General features: G+C 49.7%; 1 protein-coding gene across 9 annotated transcripts; it reads left to right on the top strand.

Moving 5' to 3' along the window:
* Positions 1–46: 46 nt before the first annotated feature.
* On the top strand, positions 47–21442 carry PGAP2 (post-GPI attachment to proteins 2). 9 transcript variants are annotated; one of them, XM_019974493.2, is made up of 8 exons: positions 47–150; positions 7642–7662; positions 10593–10767; positions 14782–14950; positions 18991–19243; positions 19387–19481; positions 20101–20209; positions 20427–21442. In XM_019974493.2, exons 1-8 carry the CDS (start codon positions 57–59, stop codon positions 20555–20557), a joined length of 1047 nt encoding a protein of 348 aa, XP_019830052.1. In that variant the 5' UTR covers positions 47–56; the 3' UTR covers positions 20558–21442. The 9 variants fall into 9 exon arrangements, with proteins under 9 accessions (XP_019830052.1, XP_019830051.2, XP_070659915.1 ...); XM_019974492.2 differs by having other exon boundaries at positions 19387–19493; XM_070803813.1 differs by lacking the exon at positions 47–150 and adding an exon at positions 2544–2723 and having other exon boundaries at positions 19387–19493.
* The last annotated feature ends 663 nt before the right edge of the window (positions 21443–22105 follow it).

Genomic DNA, 22105 nt, shown 5'->3' with positions numbered 1-22105 from the left:
GCCCCTAGAAGTGGGCTGGTGAGTGGCTACATCGGGCGGGGGGTGGGATAAGGGTGATGACGCTATGCCGAGGCTCCGCCCTTCTCTGGAGCGGAGACACCGAGACTGCTGAGACTCGGGCCAATCAGAGTGAAGCTCCAGGATGGCATGGTAATTCTTCTACCCTTCCTTTGCCTCAGTCCGCGGGTGGTCATGGGAAAGTTCTCCTGTCGTCCGGCCCTCATTTCCTGCCCAGACCACGTGCGGAGCTGGAGAGCCCGCCTAGGTCTATCTGCGTAGCTCGCCTGCAGCTGCTCCAAGGCCCCCAAACCTGGCCTTCTTGTCTCCTGATACATGCCAGCCCAACTTAACCTCTCCCTCTCTGAATCCATAGCATAGACATTGGGAGTGTTAGTGATGCCCTAAGGGAGTGGCTCAGCTTAGGGTTTGGTACAAATTACAATTCTTGGGACTTTTTTCCCACCTGCACTTTAGGGGTTCCTAAAGTTCTAATTGAAATGATCCCGCCTCCCCTGGGATACCTTTGTGGATCAGCCTTTCCAGCGAGTTGGGGTGATGCTTGGGCAGGCCTCTGTTACAGCTTTGTTTCTTTGTATTCTGTTACTTACTGTCTTATCTTCAGGGCGGGGCTCTTGGAGGTTAGAGCTTCTTTTTCAAATTGGTGTTCCTTTGCCTTGTATTCCCTGGTGGCTCAGAGGATAAAGCATCGGCCTGCCATGCGGGAGACTAGGGTTTGATCCAGGGGTTTGATCCCTGGGTTGGGAAGATCCCCTGGAGAAGGAAAGGGCAACCCACTCCAGTATTCTTGCCTGGAGAATCCCATGGATAGAGGAGCCTGGAGGGCTACAGTCCACGGGTTCGCAAAGAGTCGGACACGACTGAGCGGGTTCACTTTTCCTTTTCCCCCAGGGTGTAGCCTGGGGGAGCAGGAGACAGATTATCTCAAAGGGGTGAGTTGAACATGTTCTAGAAACTAGATCTAGTGACTAAGTGGAAAGTGAAAGTGAAAGTTGCTCAGTCTGACTCTTTGCGACCCCATGGACTATACAATCCATAGAATTCTCCAGGCCAGAATGTTGGAGTGGGTAGCCTTTCCCCTCTCCAAGGGATTTTCCCAACCCAGGGATCGAACCCAGGTCTCCCGCATTGCAGGCGGACTCTATCAGCTGAGCCACAAGGGAAGCCCGAAGTGACTAAGGGTTCCACACAAAATAGCAGGTACTGTGCTCAGAAAGCAGAACCTATTAGGATAACCACTCCACCGCCCCCTCCTCCTGGGACATTAATACAAGATTGAAATGAGCCAAAACATGGATAAAGCTAAATTGTGGGTTTTCAGTGGTGGCAAGGGATTAGAGATACTTAAAAAGTGGAGTAGTTGTGAAGATAAGATAATGGGTGGGAGAAACCTAGTACATTGTAGTTGTTCAGTAGATGCTTGAAGGAAGAAAAAAGTAAATATATGGATGATCAAATAGTAAAGCTAAATTTCTGACTCCAGACACCTTCCCCTAACTCCTCCATCAAAGTATTACTCCTTTCCCTCCACCCTCCCTTTCCTGTGCTCAGCATCAGAAAGTCATTAAGTCTCCCTGGAGGGTTACAGCAACTTCCTCACTGCCCTCCTGAATCTTTGATTTCTCACTTTCCAATCCTCAAACCCAACTCTGTTTAAGCCTTTTCTTTACTTACTTATTTTGATCACCCTGAGGCCAGGTGCACATTAAATGTTTGATGCAGAAATGAGTGAATTACTTTCTTAAGTAAAAGTATGGGATTTTTGAGTCAGAGAACCCTGCCTTTAAATCTGAGCCCAACCATGTATTAGCTGTATGAACTTGGGGAAATTTCTTAACTCTTCTGAACCTCAGTTTTCTTGTCTGTAAAATGGGGATAATATCAGTACTTGCCTTACAGAGTTGTGAGAATTAAATGAAATAAGGCATATGGTACCAGGTACACTGGTACCCTCAATAAATAGTAGGTATTATTTGTATTCTTTAAAAAGGTTAAGAAACTCCCATTCTAAGACATGGACTCAGACACAGACAAGAAGCTCAGAAATGTGCCTTATATGAGTGAGTATTTCAGTCCAGAGTATTAGCAGGTGTGTAGGAGCTGAGCCTCTTAAGTAGTGTATACTTACTGGAAGACTGGAGGAGGAGACATTGGACAAGAAGTGCTCCAGAAGGAATTTCCTATCACCATGGTGATTTCTAAGTAGAAGAACCTCTTGTTACATACTCTGGTAGGCATGTGGCCCACAGGCTCATCATTCCCAGGGACTTCTGCCCCAGGAAGGACTTCTTTGTGGGCCAAGGCTTCCTGGGTCCACATACTCTTACTCTGCCTAATTCTGATAACACCCCTTTTGATTGTTATCACCTTCCTTCTTCCCCTGTAAAGCCAAGGAGTTTGGTGCATGTTCACCAAAGTTTGCTGAGCCAGGTTTTGTCCTGAGTATCAGGAGCTCAGAGATGTCCCTTGCTCAACACTGCACTAACCAAGAGAGACAAAGCTAAGTAAAATCCATTCTATCCTAGGAGCTCCCAGTCTCTCTTACACACGTCCTGAGAACTCACTCTATGCAGCAATCCAGGGAGAAGACAGACCACTAAGGACTAAAGAATCATAAAAGAGCAAGAGACTTTCTTCCAGTGAGATGATTCTCCATTTCTTATACGGTACATTGGAAAGAGCAGTGGAGTTAGATTCAAACAGATGTAAGTTCAGATCCTAGATCTGCCACTTTTTAGATCTTACACAAATTATTTAATTATCCTATACCCCGGTTTCCTTGTCTATAAAGTGGGCACAATATCAATATGATCATAGAATTTGCAAAAGATTTGGCCCCTGTGTGGCACATAGTAAGCATACAGTAAATACTGATTTCCTTTTTCTTTTCCTATAACTTGATAAGGAAGGGTGATGTTTATAAATGGCATATAACTAGATTTATCAATATATAAATCTTTTGTGAATATCTTTGACTTTTAACTAGAGCATTTAATCAATTGCGTTTAATAAATTTACTGGTATATTTATGATTTTATCTAACATTTTAGACTTTCTCTTTCCTCCAGATGTTCTGTTTCTGTTTCTCTTCTTTTTAAAATATACTTTAAAAAATTCTGTTTCTTTGGTAAGAATAACTGCCATTTACTGAGGCCCAGCTCTTTGCCAGATTTTTAAAATTGAGATATAATTTTCATAATATAGCATTCACCCATTTGAAGTGTACAATTCAGAGGTTTTTATTATATTTGCAAGGTTGTGAAACCACCACCACTATATAATTCCAAAACATCTTAATAATCCCAAAAAGAAACCCCAGACCCATTAGCAATAATGTCCCAGCTCCCTTTCCTCCCAGCTTCTGGCAATTTACTAATCTACTTTCTGTCTCAATGGATTTACCTATTCTGGACATTTCATGTAAATGGAATCATAAAATACATGGCCTTTGTGTCTGACTTCTTTTCACTTAGCATAATGTTTTCAAGGTTCATCCAAGTTGTAGCATGCACCAGTACTTCATTCCTTTTTATAAGTAGGATAATATTCCATTTTATGAATAAACCATATTTTGTTTATGCATTCATGAGTTGTTTCCACCATAAATAATGATTATTCCACTATAAATAATACTGCTATGGACATTCTTGGACAAGTTTCTTGTGGACATGTGTTTTTAATTCTCTTATGTTTATACCTAGGAGTAAATTTGCTATAGGGTCATATAGTAACTCTATGTTTAACTTAAGGAGCTGCTGAACTATTTTCCAAGTGGCTGTACCATTTTACATTCCTGCCAGTGATGTATGAGGGTTTTAATCTCTCCACATCTTTGCCAATACTTGTAATTTTCTTTTTTCTTCCTTCTTTTTTTTTTTTAATTATAGCAATGCTAGAGGGTGTGAAATGGCATCTCACTGTGGGGTTTTCTTAATACATTTCCCTAATGACTAATGATATTGACCATCATTTCATGTGCTTATTGGCTATTTAAATCTCCTTTCTTGCAGTCTTGGATTATTTCATTTTTCTTCCTGCATTGGTTTGGAAATTAAATTATTTTTCTATTATTTTAGTAATAGCCTTAGAAGTTACCACATGCATTTCTAACTTACTAAGGTATGATGCTAATCAATACCTTTTTAGGAAGGGTAGACTTTGCTGAGACAAGGAAAAGGTGAATTCCAGGCCAGATGAACAGGGAGGACAGAGATGTAGGACCGGAAAAGAGCCCAGTGTATCCACGGGTGCAAACTGGGACTTCATCTTAGAAGTGATAGGAGCCAAAAAATGTTCTGCAGAACAATGAAGATGTAATTGCTCTCTGAGGCAGAGTGGAGCTAGAGCAAAGATGGGTCAGCATAGGGTGAGTAGTTTAAAGCCATCCAAGAAAGATGTCTCTGCCCTGAAAAAATTTCTAAGAACAACTAACACTCCTCTTCAACCCAGGAAGACTTTCCTGAGGCTGCCTAGGAGGCAGGGCAGAGTTTGGCCTGATGTGGCCAGATGCTTTCACACTGCCTCTGTCTCTGCCACTTCACTTATCTCCAAGCCATGCTCCCTCTGCCTCCACCCTCTATCACCAGCAGTCATTCTTCAGCTGCCTTTCTTGCAGTTCCTAAATCTCTTCTTGATATATCTAAATTCTACCCATCCTTCAAAATCCAATTCAATTACATCAATCCAGCAAACGTTTTCTGGGCTCCTACTGTATGCCTGTCCCAAACTGAGCTGAGGGATTCAGAAATAAATGAAATAGGTGGAGGTTCTGTCCTTAAATGAGTTCTGAACTATTGCTCATTTGATGATGGAGGAAGGAATATGGAGGGAATAGGCAGGAAGATGGAGGGAATAGGCAGCAAGTTATTTTGCTTAATTGTGGTCAGAGCCCTAAAAAAGGTGCAATGGAAAGCCATGAGAGACTGCCTGTGGAGTGGGCAGATCATGGGGATAGGGAGAGATAAGGAGAAAGTTAAGCAGAGTTCCATGTAAGAGGTGAGTATAGTTAAAATATGTGGTTGCTGGAACAGAGGATGACCAGATTGTGAAAGATGTTCAATACTGCACTAAGGAGTTTGCCCTAGATCCTAAAGGGCATGTGTATGTGCTTGCTAAGTCACTTCAGTGTGTCCAACTCTTTGTGACCCTATAGACTATAACCCACCAGGCTTCTCTGTCCATGGGATTCTCCGGGAAAGAATACTGGAGTGGGTTGCCATGCCCTCCTCCAGGGGATCTTCCAGACCCAGGGATTGAACTTGCATCTCTTATGTCTCCTGCTTTGGTAGGCAGGTTCTATACTACCAGCACCACCTGGGAAGCCCCCAAAGCAATGAGGATTTACTAATTTGCTGCAGGGGCCAGATGTGATCAGTTCTGTGTCATTAAAAGAGCCAATGTGACTGTAAAGGGGAAGATGATGGAGAGGTAGGAGGGTAGAGAAGGAGATCTCCTACAGGGAGCATTCCTTGACAACTACATCCCACATTCACTTCCCCTGTTCTGCTCCACCGCCCACTCCACCTCTGCACCACCCCATGCTTCTGGAACAACCCTGAAAACAAATTCTCAGACAGCTTGGACTATCTGGTATGCATATGTGCAAAGGGGATTGGAGCGGTGATCATGGCTAAGGTCTTAAAGATGGTGGTGGTGTTTCAGGCACAGGTCTCCTTGGGGTATGTCTAGGTACCAGGCAAACCAACTGGGAGGTCAGGAGACACTGGAAAGCTTCAACAAAAGCAGCAGCTATTTGGACAATGGATAAACGCCAGTTCAGCAAACATCGAGTGCCTCCTGAATAAGGGTGAGACTAGAAGCTTAGATGCTTGTTCAACTTCTTTCTCTGTAAAATGGCTTTCATCAAACTTAGCTCACCAGATTATTAAGAATATCGACTAAGAGAATGCATATGAAATCCCTGGCACATAGTAAGAACTTATCTTTTTCTTCCACTTTTCCGCATATAAATCAAGTAGGAGTCAGTCTTTGAAACTGACAGTGGAGGAAACAGATTCAGAGAGGATCAGTGACTGCTGAGGTCAGACAATTCAGAAAAGGCTCAATCAGGACAAGTTCCTGCTGTAGCTGACACATCTAGCTGTAGTTAACGTGGTATATTAAGTACCTTCCACATACCTGGCATGTATGTTATCTAATTCTTACAACCCTATAATGTGGATATTCCTAAAACCATTTTAGAGATGAGGAAACTGAGACTCCAGACTGTATGATGGGGAATCGTCCAAATCACCAGATAATTAAATGCCAGTTAGAGTGCCTCAAGTTTCAGGCATTAGAGGTAGTCTAGAGGCAGGGAGAAAGGACCCAGCCCCAGGGAATAGAACTTAGAGTCAAAGGAACAGATAAGGGGTTAAGATAGGAAGCAAGGGCCAGGAGCAGGCACGTGTGGGTTGGAGCTAGACAAAGAGGATGACAGGAAGCCCTAAGGAAGAAAACCTAAATTGTTTTCAAAACTAAATAGGAGTGGTTCTTTCACTAAAGTTTTACTAATTGCTCACTTGCCCTGGGACCTTAAAGGACAGTGTTGGGGAGAATTCAAGTCAAGAAAAGTAGTTTTTAATAAGACACCTTCCTTGTAGATTTGAAGCCCCCAGTAGTAAGCAGGATACCTCTGGGTCCCCCACCATTGCTCAGCTCAGGGCCTGCCACAGAGAGGGCCTAGGCTGAGTAAATGAACAAGAGTGAATGCACGCAAAAGGGCTCTGGCAAGTTAATCAAACCTGGGCCTCTGTTTCCCCTTCTACAAAGTGATGATGATAGCTACCTTGTGGAATTAACAGTGTATAGTGATTAAGGGAATGCCCTTAGGTGCTAGACCCAATCCTGGTTCTGACACTTGCTAGCTGTGTGATTAGGTAACTTGGCTTCTGTTTTCCATTGGTGAAATGGAGATATTAATAGTATCTACCACATAGGGCTTTTATGAGGATTAAATGGGATAACACATAAAATGTAGAAGAGTGCCTGGGACACACGAGGTGCTCAAAATGTGTGGATTTAAATGGGAACGATGTGATGGAAACAGTGTCTACCTCAGGCATCCTGCACCTGCTGCATGTGCTCAGACAACCCCACATTTTAACTAGAGGAGGGATTACTGGCCTCTTCATCCTTTTTCCCTATTGAGGTAGAACGGTCTTTATAAAGGTAGCCACAAGTCCCCTTCAGGGATCCGTCAGGATGGGGAAGGAAGCCCGCGTGGAGGCTGGTTTCTGGGGATCAGCCCTGACGGTGAAGAGAGACCCGGGACTGGGCGAAGGAAGGAGATCAGCTCTCTTGTCTTATGACAGATGTGACCAGGCGCCCTCTCCTGATCAAGGGCAGGAATAGCTCTGGCCCAGAGTTTCGGGGGTGGGCCCCACGGGATCTCACTCCTTATTATGTGCTCTTCCCTTTGCTGAAATGCCCCGACTGGGTTCTGGGGAGTAAAGTTTAGGGGAGGGGCACCGAGGCTGGGGCCAAACTGGTTTAGTGTTTTAAAAGGACGAAGCTGGATAGCTGGATAATTCGTCTAGATTGGGGTGGGGGTGGATAGACACCGGGGTCAGGAAATGAGAGAATTCGGGGCCTTCCTGAATTAACTGTATGTTCTTTCAACAGGTGATGGAACGCTGCTGAGAGGTAAGGTGACAAGGTGGCTTATCCAGCGTGGCAAACCCAGTTGTCCGGGGCTCTTCCGGCTGCCCCCACGCAGCCGGAATTAGTGGGGCAGACCAGGGCTGGATCGGCATGGCATGAGGGGACGCCAGATTAAGGGGGACAGCTCTGGGTCCTGGGCCGCAGAAGCAGGGAGGGGCCAGCAGAGCAATTGGGCTCAGTTTCCTTGCCAAGTTCCGCCTCGAGCGCGCCGGCCCCGCCCCCGCCGTTCCCGCTCCGCCCCGCCCCCTGCCGCTCGCCCCCCGGGCCGGGCCTGGGTTTCCCCCCGGTGCTCCCGGCTCCCGGCCTGCGCCGGCGCGGCCTCTTCGCCGCCGCAGCCTGGGTGAGTATGGGGATGGGTATTCGGGGCTGCCTGCAGCCCCACTTGGAGGAGCTCCGTCACGCGGTCTGGCCTCCGCAGGGCCGGGCCCCAGGCTGTGGGGGTCCCGCGACCTGCCCAGGAACCGCTGCTCTCCTCTCCTCGCTGGCTGAGCTGACCCCTTTTCCCTCTGCTCCCCGACACATGCCCGATGTGCCGGAGTGAGCTCTCCCCGCTTCACTCCGCAGCGACTCCTGGTCCAGATTATACCAGGAGGGAGGTGCGGGGGTGCTTTGCAACCCCAGAGATGAGTTTCAAATCCCAGCTCTGCCAGTCATTAGCCTATGACCTTGAGCGAGTGTTAACCTCCTTGAGCCTCACTTTCCTCTTCTGTAAAATGGAAATATACAGGCTATAGTGCCTACCTCATAGAGTTGTATTGTGAGGATTGAAAGAAACAATGTATATCTAGTTCTGAACAGGGTGCCTAGTACTCATCCAACAAGTGTGGATTTTGGACTGGAGCCTGAAAAGATGTTTGAGGATCTCTGGAAATAAACTAGGGATACTCCTGAGAAAGCAGTTTTCAATGGAGTGGTACCTGTGTAGAAAGAAGTTAGAGTTGACTGAGGCTGAACAGCTGCCCTTCAGATAGGGAGCTCTCTGTCCTGAGGCCTGGGAGAGTAGAATGACCCAGTTGGTATGGACTTATTAGTAATCCAGATCACACAATCCCATGTTGTATAACTGTGAAAACAGGCCCAGAGTGGTTAGGTGACTTGCCCAAGGTCACACAGCTAAAAGGGAAGTTAGGTATACCTCCAAGAAATGGAACAGACTATTCCTGAAACCTTATCATCCCCTGTCTTAGGCACTGCCTATTCATTCCCTGAGGATCTGCTCTTCAGTTTGGGGGTCCCAGTGATTCCTGAGTGATCCAGAGCAGCTGGCTTCAGGAAGGGATGTTGGAAAGGGGCACTAGTACCATTACAACCACAGAATTTGGATTTGAGCTGGGTGGGGAAGGTCTTTGGGGATGATCCGAACAATGTCAGAATGTGCTTAATTTGGGAGGGCCACCAGAGCCACTTCCACCACTCTCTGGGAAGCGTCTAGCCCCCCGGAAGTACTGGAGCTTGAGCAGTTGCGGCAGGCTGCCTGACAGAGCCTGGCAGAGGGGTGGGTGGAGGAAGATGGATGAGAGGCATATCCACCTGGCATTTTCCAGATTCCAGGAGGAGGCTGGCCTCCAGGAGGTCAGAGTTCTTCCTGAGGGCGGGGCCAGGCAGAGCTGGGGCTTGGTCTCCAGGCCAGGCCCTGGAGTCCAGAAGGGCGGGCTCTTTGCGGGCTCTTTGTGTATCTGAGTCAGCCATAGTTTGGCAACAGGATGCCTAAGTTCTGAGGACGGCTTTCCCTCAGGTTCAGCATGTCCTTTTGAGAAAGGACCTTCCTCTCTCTGTGTCTTGGTTTCTCCGTCTTTAAAATGGGAACAGGGCTAACTCATCTATATAGGATTTGTTTTTTTAGCTTTTTTCCTCCTAGGGACAGTTTCCCCTTCTCTTTCCCCTCCTAACCTGACCCTTCTGCCCAGAGCTCTGGCCCAGGGAGGAGGGGGTCAAGGAAGGCCAGAGTGCAGTGTGTGATGTTGAGTGCCATGTCTCCTTACTGCTGGCTCTTCCTTCTATTTGCTGTGTGACCCCAAGCCAGTCCAGTCCCTGAGTCCTGCCAGTCTCTTGGCCTCAGTGTCCTCTTCAGTGCCCTGGGGTTGGGGCTGGACTAGGATTGCTGGTGTATACTTAGCTGGTAGTATAAGGCCTGACCCTAGATATCCTCATCTCATTGGAGGGGGGCAAATCTCAGACCTTACCTAGCTCCTGGAGGAGAGTGGACAGGCCCCTGGGGACTGGGAAGCCTCCAGAAGCTGACCAGGCAGCTCTCTTCAGCAAACAGCAAGCCTAGGCTAGCACCAGGCCTGATGCTGCAAAGCCTTTCAGTCTCAAAACACGTGAGGCAGCGGGTGGGGACAGGCAGGGGGTTGGCATTCTGCTGGCTTCCATGGAGTCCTTGCCACTGTGGACTGCGGTGCAAGCACACAGAGCACACAGAGCCTGGGAAGGGACTGAAGGTGCAGAAGGGTCCTGAGCCGATGGATGAAGCTGAGAGAGCCGATGGATGAAGCTGAGAGAGCCGATGGGAGGCCCTGAAACATGGAGGCTCCAAGGTCTGGGGGAGGAGATGGGCCATTCTGACCACTGGGAGGTTTTAGGATTGTTCCTGAAACAAGAGAGACTAGTTCAACCAGCTCCTGTCAAGCCAGGCATAGGGATGAGAAGTTTTCCTGACTTACTCAAGCTTCATCTTAGCATAGAGTGGGTTCATTCTTTCCTCTGAAATGGAGGGTGAATGTTCTCATGGGAGTCTGAGTCCATCTTCCTTGTCCTGGGCAGTAGCTGTCCAAGCTTAGGGGCTCGGTGGCTTCCTTCTCAGATTCCCCCCACCCCACAGCTAAACTGAGGACTGAGCACAAGGGCTGGCTTCCCCACTGAGTACCAGCCTCACTACCTTGGGCCCTGACAGCACACCACTCCATCCCCAGGTCTGACAAGATGTACCAGGTTCCACTGCCGCTGGACCGGGATGGGACCCTGGTCCGGCTCCGCTTCACCCTGGTGGCCCTGGTCACGGTCTGCTGTCCACTTGTCGCCTTCCTCTTCTGCGTCCTCTGGTCCCTGCTCTTCCACTTCAAGGAGACTACGGCCACACACTGTGGGGTAGGGTTTGTTGGGGGGGAGGCATTGATACCTTGTATTCAGGCCTAATCAGATCTGTTTTGAATCCTGAATCTCTTGTAAACAAAAGAATTAGCCATCACACATTACTGGGCTGCTGGGGGTGCCTGCAAATGGAAGTCCCAAGGACTAGTCTCCCTCCACCTTTCATGGAGGTCACTGGGGGACAGGGTCCCTAAAGTTGGGTAGCTCCAGAACCCAGAACCCAATCCTTACTTCACAGAGGGGCAGATTCAGCAGCCCCAGGGTTTTCTGGAGGGTAGAGAATAAGACTGGGCTAGAGGGCACTTGGGGCTTCTTAGTGTGGCTCTGTTGTGGGCTGTGCTTGTCTCCATGGGAATGTGATTATGTAAGTGTGTGTGTTAACTGTGAGGGACATGACTATAATGGCTTTGATTGGGGTCTGTGTGTGAGAGAGACTATCTGTGCCTGTCTGACTGGGGACCTGATTATATGTATGTACATGTGTTTTCTGGGGTAGGTCCCATGACCTCTGAGGTTCCCTAGGTGTCCATACACCCTCTTGGATAGGGATATGGGATGTTGGGCTAGAAAGAAAGTTGTGAGTTCTTTCTCTGTAGATTATTGGAATAAATGGGGTAAGACCTCTGCGAACCTTTATTATCTTCCTAGTTCATCCGCTGACTCTGTGTTACTTGAGACTCAGGGACAGCCTCACTTTCCCCATGTCTAAAACAGGGTTGAGAATTCCTGTTCTCCTCCTTCTCAGGGTTAGTGTAGAACTCCAGGTAGAGGAGATGGGCAGATGGTTTGGGAAATATGAAGCGTGAGGAGCAGAAGGAGGAAGAGGAAAAGGAGACTGTCAAGTTGGAAGACAGGGCAGGAGAGAAAGTTAGCCAAGAGTCTCTAAGTGGGAAAGACTACATGAACCCTTGGACCAGCCTCACAGAGAGCTCAGAAGGCCCCCAAATAGCTGAGCTTCCCACCTTCGTATAAAGAGCATCTGCTCGAGAATATGGGGTACAACCACGACTGGGATCTGACTGGCAGGTGTGGGGGCCCACTTTATTTATTTATTATATACAAATAAAGGAAATCAAGAATATCCTTCTTCTTGATTTGTCAGTGGGTGGATATGGGCCTTGAGTTGCAGCCAGTATGGTGAGACTTAGAACTAGGAGCCATCAGAAAGAACAGGACTGGAAGAAAAAGGGATGACCAGTTGATCTGAAGCGGATGATCAGAAAGGATTCATCCAACAGCCTCTCCTGACCTGGTTCTCACTTTAGATAATGCATCCAGTATTCTTTTACCCTGGCCAACTCCTCTTCATCTTGCAAAACCCTTCTCAGGTGTCTTTTCTTTCCGATAGGCTTCTCTAGCCTCCATGGGGCAAGCTTAATCACTCCTTCCTCTGAGTGCTCGTAGAACTGGTGTTCTCTCATACAGTTCTGTCACACTGCATGTGTGTCTCTCTTTCCTACTAGGCTGGGAGCTCCTTGAAGGTGGGCATTGTGTCTGAATCAGAAAGTATTTGTTGAATAAATGGATAGGACACCCGCCTTCCACCCCAACACACAGCAGCCCATTGTCCTGGGAAAAGGAAGGCATGATATAATGTAGTCATAGTCCATACAGAAAATTATAATATTTGTATGGCATATGGAGTTAGACAGAATAGGGTGTTTGCTCTGGCCCTTGTGGCAGGCTCCAAGGGATAATGGGATCAATAACCTCAGCATACTTATAACCCATTCTCAGCATACTCCTTGGGGAGCTAAGGCATAGGTAGCTGCTGGAAGGGTACTTGGCCTCTCTTGGGCAGGACTAGGCCTAAGGACCCCAGGGGTATTTTGTCCCTACTCCTTGGGAGTACTGTGATGAATCCACGTGGAGATTTTCATATATGATCTGGATTTCTCACCCAGATACTAAAGAAGTATCTTTAGTCTGTAATTAGATGATTTTGCCTCTGCTTGCATGTCCCCAGTGATGGGGGGTGGGGGGCTTCTCTCCTTTCCAGGCAGTCGATTCCAAGGAGACTTAGTAACTAACAATTAGCAAGCTCTTTCTTACAGTGAGCACACCCTCTCTTTCTGGTGGGTATCTGTCCTAGCTCTGGCTCTGCTTTAAGACCCTTGGAGCTGCTTTTTCCACCTGGCTTCCAGACAGCCCTGCAGAGATGGGAAGGCAGTAATGCAGGGGCCCTTGAGTTTTCTCTTCTTAGGTAGCATGGTTCCAAGTCCGTCAGGCAATCCTTATAAGACATATGCCCCTGGGCTTGGCCCAGTTAATCACTACTGTCTTCAAGGCCCTGATCTGAGCATAGCACTTCCTATGGCCTGGGCAGTTCAGCCCAAAACAGGACTGTTCTATTCCTGTTACTGGCTGTTAGACCTCTGTGAACGCAGCCTGTGCTGCCACGAGGTGTTTCTGCACAGGTGCAGGCTGGACACTGATACCGCATGTTCAGCCCCCTCCAGATCTCTTTTGGACCCTGAATCTATTGTTTAAGATTAGCTAGCTCTCTGATGGGCCCAGCAGACATATTCAGTTCTGCTCAAACACAAAGGGGCTAAATCCTATTCTGCTTTCTCCCTTTCCCTTCCCAGAAACCTGCTTACATCCCTGGACCCAACCCTCAGAAAAGTCCCCACCCCCATCTCTGGCAAAGGGATCTGCTGTGGGCTGACCTTGGCCGCTATCACTTCTTACCTTTGCAGAGTGTTCTGGGATTTATGACACGGCCTTGTTGGTCCTGGGAAGGATGTGTGCCTCAGCAGGCGTGGAGATCTGGGCACTGTGGGCGGGAGGCAGGTCCTAGGGAACTGGGGGTGGGACCCTGAAGTCTTAGAGCAGTCTCAGTCTGGCTAGAGCCCTCAACCCAAGCCCCGGATCCTTCAGCACCCAGTGTGAGTGTTGCTTTGTGCGCCTACCCCCACCCCAATTCCCCGAAACTGAGCTGGACTAGTGTGGACTGGGGTTCCCTTAATGGAGGGAGGTCTGATTCCCATGGGGAGATTTGGTTCTAGGCCTTTTAATCCAAAGCCATTTCCATCTGCCCCCCTAGAAGGAAGCCCAGCTTGAAGGGTCATGTGGTCAAGGGGAGTTGGGGAGGGCATTCTCTGTCCAGGGGAAGAAGGGAGCAGAAAAAACCCACCCCCTCGGTCTAGGTCTCTGTTTCCTGGGTCTGGCCCAGCATGGCAGGCTCAAGCTGAGCAGAGAAGAATCCCATGACCCCCAGATTCCTGAAAACCTGGAATTGGGTGACATGGTCTTCTCAGAGAGGAAGAAGATAGAACTCTGGGCCACCAGAGAGACCCTTGTATCTTGGGGGTCAGGGTACTGCTGGCCTGAGGCTTAGATCATTCTGAGCCTGGGGGTGGGATGGCTGATAGCCTGTGGTCCCATTGAATAGGTTCTGGGCCCTCCCATTGTTCCTAGTTGAACTTGGGTGAAGAGCAGGAATGTGGTCAGACAGGGTCAGTAGGAGAGCTTGGGCCACTCTGAGCCAAGGGTCCTTTGTCTGGGTTACTTGGCCTGAAGAAGGCCTTGGCTTGGAGACTTAAGCTGTCAGGTGGCAAGAGGCCTTAGTCCTAATGTTTAATCCTTGCACAGTTCTGGGCCTTGGTCTTCCCTTCTGTGATATGGGACTAATAACCCTTCCATCCTCTGACCCTTTTCCTGAGTGGTTATGAGGGTCATGGGAATGAGGCAGGCCATCAGAACTCCCATGTCCAGGCCACTGGGAACCTCGATTCTCCAGACTCTTCCAGAGGTGAACCTACAAGAGCAATGTGCCAAGGGGACTCCTATGAGCTGACCGTGCCTCTCTCTGCTGTCCTGGCCCTTCCACCTTGTACCTCCTCTTCCGCATTTTCTTTTTCCTTTATGCCCTTCCTACTCTTTCTACTCTGCCTCTTCCCTGTCCTCTGAGGAGCTAGCTCTAGAAAATGCCCCACTTTCCCAGGCCCAGGTATCCCCACCAGGCCCCAGGTTGTGTCCCTTGCCCTGCCTGAGCACCACTCCCTACAGGATGTTCTCTGCGGCCTCCCAGCCCTTGGACCCCGATGGGACCGTGTTCCAGCTCCGCTTCAAAGCCATGGTCTCATGGGTCATCACTTTCCCTGTGTTCGGCTTCTTCTTCTGCATCATCTGGTCTCTGGTGTTCCACTTTGAGTACACAGTGGCCACTGACTGTGGGGTGAGTGCCAGGCTCCCCAGCGCCTGGGTCAGGGCCAGTTCAAGAGATGGCAATAACGGTAGAATGTCAGAGTCAGAGAGAAGGCAGAGGGTGAGAGGGGAGGGGGATAAAAGGATGGTTGTGGTGGGGGAAGTCAGGGGGTGTGTTTTGAGGAGAGAGAGCCAGGGAAAGTAGAGTCACAGTCCTCCAAGACTAGAAGAGGATTGTAGAGGGTGCAAGGTGGCAGAAGGGGAGGAGGGGGAAAGGAAGAGAGAAGGAATAGGCAGGAGAGATCTCGAGAGGGAGAAGAGGGCTGAAGAAAGACCAGACTGGAAAGGAAGCCAGGACTATGGGCTAAGATGAGGCCAGGAGTGAGGAGAAGTAATGAATGGCTTTAGCCCTAACAAGAGGTCTGACCTGAGAAGACCCCAACCCTACCTTGTGTTCTTCTAGCTTGGTTTCTCTTCTGGCAGTCTCAGGCCCCACAACCTGTATCCTCAGAGCTCTGCCAGCTGGAAACCTAAAAGGAGCCCCTGCTTCTAAGAGCAGTCCACCAAGGCTTTCCTGAGGGCCCAGGGGGACGCAGGTTCTGTATCAGAGGCATGGAGTTGAACATGGACTTGCCCTTAGCATCTTATTCCTGCAAGAGACAGACTTAGGCACAGATGTTCCCAGCACTGTGAAATGAGATTCCTTTTGTGATAAAAGGAGCACAGAGATGGTGGGTTCAGAAGAAGCTCTTCACCCAGGTCCGAAATCAGAGACTTCCTTCCTGGAGTGAGGGTTGGGGTGGGGGGAGGGGAGTGAGGGTCCAGTGCGGGTGATGTGGGTGGGAATTGTTGCTGTGGGGGTGAAGAAGGATTTTCATGAGTGCCAGGTTGACAACTTTTGATTTTATCCAGGGGACAATGGGGAGCTTTGGAAAGATTTTAAGCAAGAAAGGGACATGATCAGATTTGAGGTTTAGAAGACCATTCTGGCTCCTGTGTGCAGAACAGATTTAAGGGCAGCAGGGCAAGAGCAGGGTACAGGGGTTTAGTTCATGGTACAGGAGGTTCCGGAGCTGAGATGGGGACTATGAGGTTAGAGTAGAGGGGATGGAGTTCAGAGAGGAGTAGCAGGTAGTTCTGATAGGAATGGGAGCTGTGAACATATAGTGGTTAGTACTCTGCATTGTCATAGGAATAGGAGTTTTTATCCAGTTGGCAAGGGATGGGGAAGAGAATGGGTGATAGGAAATAAAGAAAAGTCATCCATAAAAGTCAGGGGACTTCTATCCAAGGGCAAAAGAATGAATCTCTAATGGTGAAACATGACATGCTATGATAAGGAAGTTTTTGGACCCTCTCCCTTTACACCATGTGAATTTCTGATCTGTTGCCCTGCCATAGATCCACTGAGTCATGTCCTCCAGGCCAAAGGGTTCCTACTCTTGGGGAAAGGAATGCTCCTGTCTCTCAGTACCCTTAGCTCTGGGCTTTTTGGGGAGGGGGATTTGGGTACTGTGTACCTGGGCTCTGATAGCTTCTCTGTTGCTTGTTGCTGGCATAGTTGGTGAGTGGGGAATGTTAATACTTGGGATGGCAGGGGTGAATATGAGTACCTATACCTGATTGTGTGTGTGTGTGTGTGTGTGTGTGTGTGTGTGTGTGTGTGTGTGTGTGTATGAGAGAGAGAGAGAGAGAGAGAGAGTTTGAGTGAGTTGATGAGGGAGGCAGTTCTTACTCTTTGAATGCTGTGCCCACCCCTAACCTGAGAGGAACTTGCGAGGATGGGACGAGTAGCCACAGGGCCCTAATTCTCTAATCCTCCTGAGGCATTCCCCCAAACTCTGTATCATCTCTACCCTTTACCTATTTCCCAGCATCAGTCAGGACTCTGGGTCCTTGAGTGCTCTGGGCTCTCCCAGCCAAGCCTTAGATGTTGGTACAGTTCTCCTTAAAGTAGCTGAGGTTGGGGCAGGTGTTTTCAGAATGAATATTCTAGGAAGTGAAGACAACACTCCCACTAACCCTACACAGGCGACCTACCCAGAGAAGCAGGAAAGTCAAGTGAAGAGGCTTGGAGGTCTCAGCAGTGTCCAGTCCAGATATGACTCCCACCTGTCACTCAGAAGCCAGCCTTCCCATGGTCAGTAGCCACATGCTGCTGCTGCTAAGTCGCTTCAGTCGTGTCCGACTCTATGTAACCCTGTAGTTGGCAGCCAACCAGGCTCCCCCGTCCCTGGGATTCTCCAGGCATGAACACTGGAGTGGGTTGCCATTTCCTTCTCCAATGCATGAAAGTGAAAAGTGAAAGTCAAGTCGCTCAGTTGTGTCCTACTCTTCGTGACCCCATGGACTGCAGCCTACCAGGCTCCTCTGCCCATGGGATTTTCCAGGCAAGAGTACTGGAGTGGGGTGCCATTGCCTTCTCTGCAGTAGCCACATAGATCACACCTTTTTTGGCAGGCTTTTCAGGAAAGTTTGTCTTCTGAAAGCCATTGCTTATACTCACTACAGATGCCTTGCCTACATTATATTTAGTATTCACCATCACCCTGCAAGGCAGGTGATACCCCTATTTTGCCAGTGAGGAAAAGCTCAGAGAGGTAAAGTGACTTGCTCAAGGTCACCCAGCTTAGAAAGGCAGAGCTGGGATGCACACCCATTGCCTCCAAGCTGCCTCATCACTGAATATCTGAGACTGATCTTGAGTTTTGGTATCTCAAGTTGTACCTTGAGAGCATCACCCTCTCTGAAAGCTCTGCATTCAGCTGCCTCTGACAGTGCTGGGGGGAATCCATCTCCTTTTCTGTGAAGGCTTGAGAAGTCTCTGGCTGGTCCCACCCCAGGCCCTCCCCGGCCCCGTGAGCTGCTTCCATCATTGCCTGCCTTCCCAGCCACTCTGAGATCCATTCAGCATCCCCACTGGCAGACAGGAAGGGATCTTCCAGAACTCCATCTCTGAAGACTGGTCCTGCTATCATCACAGCAGGGTCATTCCCTCTCTGGGTTTCTGGGCTCTGGTACTGCTCTGGCTCTTGTTGAAGGTCTAAAAGAGTCCACAGAAAGTGTGGGCAACAGACTGGTAACTTCCATAGTTATGGAGCCCTTTAGAAATGCAGATTTTCAGATTCCAGAGCTTCTGCATTCTCACACAATCTCAGATGAGTTGTATGCATATTAAAGTTTGAGGCATTAGAGTCAAAGAGACTCTTTAGGCATTGGAGTCTAAAAGTCTAAGAGATCTAGAGTCTAGAGTCTAAGAGATCCTCCTCCCATTCAAGGTCTTCCTGTTCCCATCAAAACTACTGTTTACCTACCCTGCATTCTCTCACTCTCATATAAACAACACACCAGTCCTTGCAGTTGTGTGATATTATCTCCTCCTTCCTCAGCTTCAAAGAATGACATTCCATTTCCTTAAGAAATGAGGAATTCCAGGCTTTGAGAAAAATGGATGAGAGATATACATAAGAACAGGGTCATTTTCTTAGACTACACCAGGTTAGAAACACCCACTTTCTTCAACATGATCAGAATGGGGGTATTCTTCTGGCCCAGCTCCCTTGGGATCTCCCTGCACCTTCTATTGCCTTGCTACCCCTGACCAGAAGAACAAGTGAACTGAAAGCAGTCAGGAAAGGCTCGGTTGGGAAGTGAATCCAGCTCTGTCCCAAGGAGGCTTAGATGTTTCCATCCTTGGGACTGAATCTGGGATGCTGGGGTCATGGACCCTCCCACAGTTCCTTATCCAAGTCACAGTCCTGTGCTGTAGGCTCAGAGAACATCTGAACCTGGCTGTAGCTTTCGCAGCCATCTGTAGGGAGATGGAGACTGTCCCACTCTGCACCCGCATGAACCCCAGGTTGGCTGGGGAGTCAGAACCAGGCACAGGAGGGTCTGGGACTTGGAAGGGGAGGTCTCCCTGGAGAGCTGTGAGGCTTTGAAGGAGGACTTCCTGGAGGGAAGGGACTGGAGCAGAACCTTCTGAGTGTCAAGGTGTTTATTGGAAGAGAAAGATCTCAAGGTGGGCGGGGCATCAGGGGGTCAGCGCCCAGATGGGTCACAATTCTCTAGGTGCCCAATTACCTGCCGTCGGTGAGCTCGGCCATCGGCGGAGAGGTGCCCCAGCGCTACGTGTGGCGCTTCTGCATCGGTCTGCACTCGGCGCCCCGCTTCTTGGTGGCCTTCGCCTACTGGAACCACTACCTCAGCTGCACCTCCCCTTGTGCCGGCTACCGCCCGCTTTGCCGCCTCAACTTCGGCCTCAATGTCGTGGAGAACGTCGCGCTGCTAGTGCTCACCTACGTCTCCTCTTCTGAGGACTTCAGTGGGTGTCCAGACAAGGGAAGAAGGAGCGGGGAAGGGTTCGGGGAAGGGATGTCCTTGCCTCCTCCCTGCCCGGGACCTCCCGACGTGGGGCTTTGGGTGCTCCCTGCAGGGCGTGCTCCCATCCCTCCTCTCTCCCTCCAGCCATCCATGAAAATGCTTTCATTGTGTTCATCGCCTCATCCCTCAGTCACATGCTCCTCACCTGCATCCTCTGGCGGCTGACCAAGAAGCACACAGTAAGTCAAGAGGTACGGTCTACCCCTAGTGGGGCTCCAGGCGGCCCAGAGGACAGTCAAGGACTCTCGTCCTCAGGATGTGGGTAACGGTGAGGTGGAAACTGGAATTCTGTGGCAAACTGGGGCTAGGGCTGGACTTGGGGACGGGGAGGGTGATGGGTCAGAAACTGGGGTGGTTTGGGTAATCTGAGGACCTGGAGAACATTTCTAGAAGAGATGGAGGCTCCATATGGGAGTAGAGGGAGGGGCAGCACCTAGGCTGCAGCAGGTTAAGAGCACTGAGTCCTGGTTTGTGGTCTGTAATCATTCCAGTCTTACCCCCACCACCCCTCCCCCCTCCACTTCTCTTCTCCCCACAGTATCTGGAGGTGTTGGGTTGGTAGATAACTCCAGGTAACTTACTCTGTCCCCCTGAAATGGGAGGGACCCACTGCCTCATTGGCCTCATTACACCCCCAAATGCAGGGCTATGAAATGCCCATCATTTCTGCTGCCCATGCCTGTGTCCCCTTCCATGACTAAGGATGGTTAAGACTCAGCCCAGGAGTTGGGGCCAAGAGGGGAGACTGTCCATACACATCTAACAAGCTGCAGAATGATCACAGACCTCATCCCCTAGGACCGCAAGTCCTACAACTGGAAACAGCGGCTCTTCATCATCAACTTCGTCTCCTTCTTCACGGCTCTGGCTGTCTACTTTCGGCACAACATGTATTGTGAGGCTGGAGGTGAGACCAGGCGAGGATTCCTAGGTGCTCACAGTGGCCCTGGGATGGCTGTGATGCTTCCTGTGTCATGTGTGATAGGGCAATGGTCTTGGGGGCTGCCTGCCATTGTGTTCCAGACTCTGTGTAGTGATGCTGCGGTGGTGGTAGTCTAGCAAGAGGCCGCTGAAGGGTAGAGAAGGAAGCTGATCAGGCCCTGTTCCTTGTGTCCTTGTCACAGTATACACCATCTTTGCCATCCTGGAGTACACGGTCGTCCTGACAAACATGGCGTTCCACATGACAGCGTGGTGGGACTTCGGGAACAAGGAGCTGCTCATTACCTCCCAGCCTGAGGAAAAACGGTTCTAAACCCTTCTCTCCTCCTGCTGGGGAGGAGGCCCACTGCCCAGAAACTAGGAACAAGATACCACTCTGGCCTCCCCTCACCCTGTGTCCTCTCTGAGCCCTACTGAAGCTAGGGGAGAGGGGAAGGAGGGAGGAAGGGCCCAGGACAAGGTTTCACCCAGCCCTGCTGGGTTCTTCTTTCCCCCATTCCACGTGTAGGCACAGAGGCCTTTAAGCAGCACCACTTGTACCTGAGAAGCCCCAAGAAGCTGAGCTGGCAGGAGAGCTCCACCATCTGGTGCTAAAAAAAGTCCTGAGGTTCATAACCACCATCCGGTTCTTGGCCTTTACATAGCCACCTCTCGCTGAGGTCAGGGACCACTGAGCAGCGGCTGCTACCAGAAAACCACAGCCATTTCTCCCCATGGGGTCATTCACTTGACTCATGTGCTAATCATCTGCTCTGCATTCAGGCCTGTGACCACAGGCTCTTTATAAGGTTGCCCAGGTGTCCTAGTCCTGACTTCACCTCTGATTTGGTGTGTGCCCTTCCCTAGCTGTTGCCTCCATATGTCCGTGTGGATGAAGCGGGGGTGCAGCGGGGGAGGGGGGCTGTATGATTTGCGAGGGCTCTGCCATTCTGCTTCTCCCTGTGGAGGTGGTCTGTACCTAAAGGATGACCTCCAGAAAAAGCCCTGACACAACATGTATTTCCCTTCCCTTCTGAAATTGCTGACTTAAGACTCTTCCTCTTTGGCAAAGGTGCCAGGTAGCAGGCTCAGAGGCACAGATTCCTGCCCCGAAACGGGCTCTCTGGTGTTCCCCCCCATCCTCCCTCCTGCCTTAGGCCCTGTGCTCTTTGGGTTGTACATTTTATTTCAAAGGGAAATAAATTTTTTTTGTCAACAATCTGGGCTAGGCTTACCTGTTTGGAGGCTCATCTCTTTGTTTCATGGAACTGAGGTGGGGAATAGGCTCCAGGACAGAGGGAATAGTCTATGACCAGTATGCCCCACCCCGACCAAACACACACTTAGGCCTTGGACTCTCCCACAGTCTAAGCCGATTTTGATGAGCGGGAGTGACTTTTTCTGCAGTGACTCCAGGCTTGGAAGCTCTGATACCTGGGAGAGCCTTCAGTTCAGTTCAGTTCAGTTGCTCAGTCGTGTCCGTTGAGGCAAAGGCCTGAGTGCTAGCCCCAACTCTGTCAGTAAAGATTTTTCCCCCTGGGGGTATAAGAAGACAGTTCTCAGGGCATGACTGTGAGAGCACCTACCTGCAGGCTGATGACTCAGCCTCTCCCTTTCTGAGCCTTAGATAAGGAAGTTTTTCCTCTTGCTTTGCATCCCAGACTACTGCAGAATCTGTGGCTGGGCCCCAGGACAAGACTGGGGCCCCTCCAAGGGAGCCCAGAGCTTTGTTAGGGAAATTGGGGGGTGGGGGGACCACAATGAAGTCTATTGTCCCCTGTCCCCTCTTGTAGGAAACAAAAGGCTCCCAGTCTCTGGGGAGTCCTAGCCCATGCTTGGTCCCTGCCCAACCCCCAATGCCCAGCACACAGGGAGGAGCCAG

Source organism: Bos indicus, chromosome 15, assembly GCF_029378745.1.
Source record: "Bos indicus isolate NIAB-ARS_2022 breed Sahiwal x Tharparkar chromosome 15, NIAB-ARS_B.indTharparkar_mat_pri_1.0, whole genome shotgun sequence".
NCBI classification, from domain to species: Eukaryota; Metazoa; Chordata; class Mammalia; order Artiodactyla; family Bovidae; genus Bos; species Bos indicus.
The sequence above is the reverse complement of the archived record's forward strand: the minus strand, read 5'-3'. Positions and strand labels throughout refer to the sequence as shown.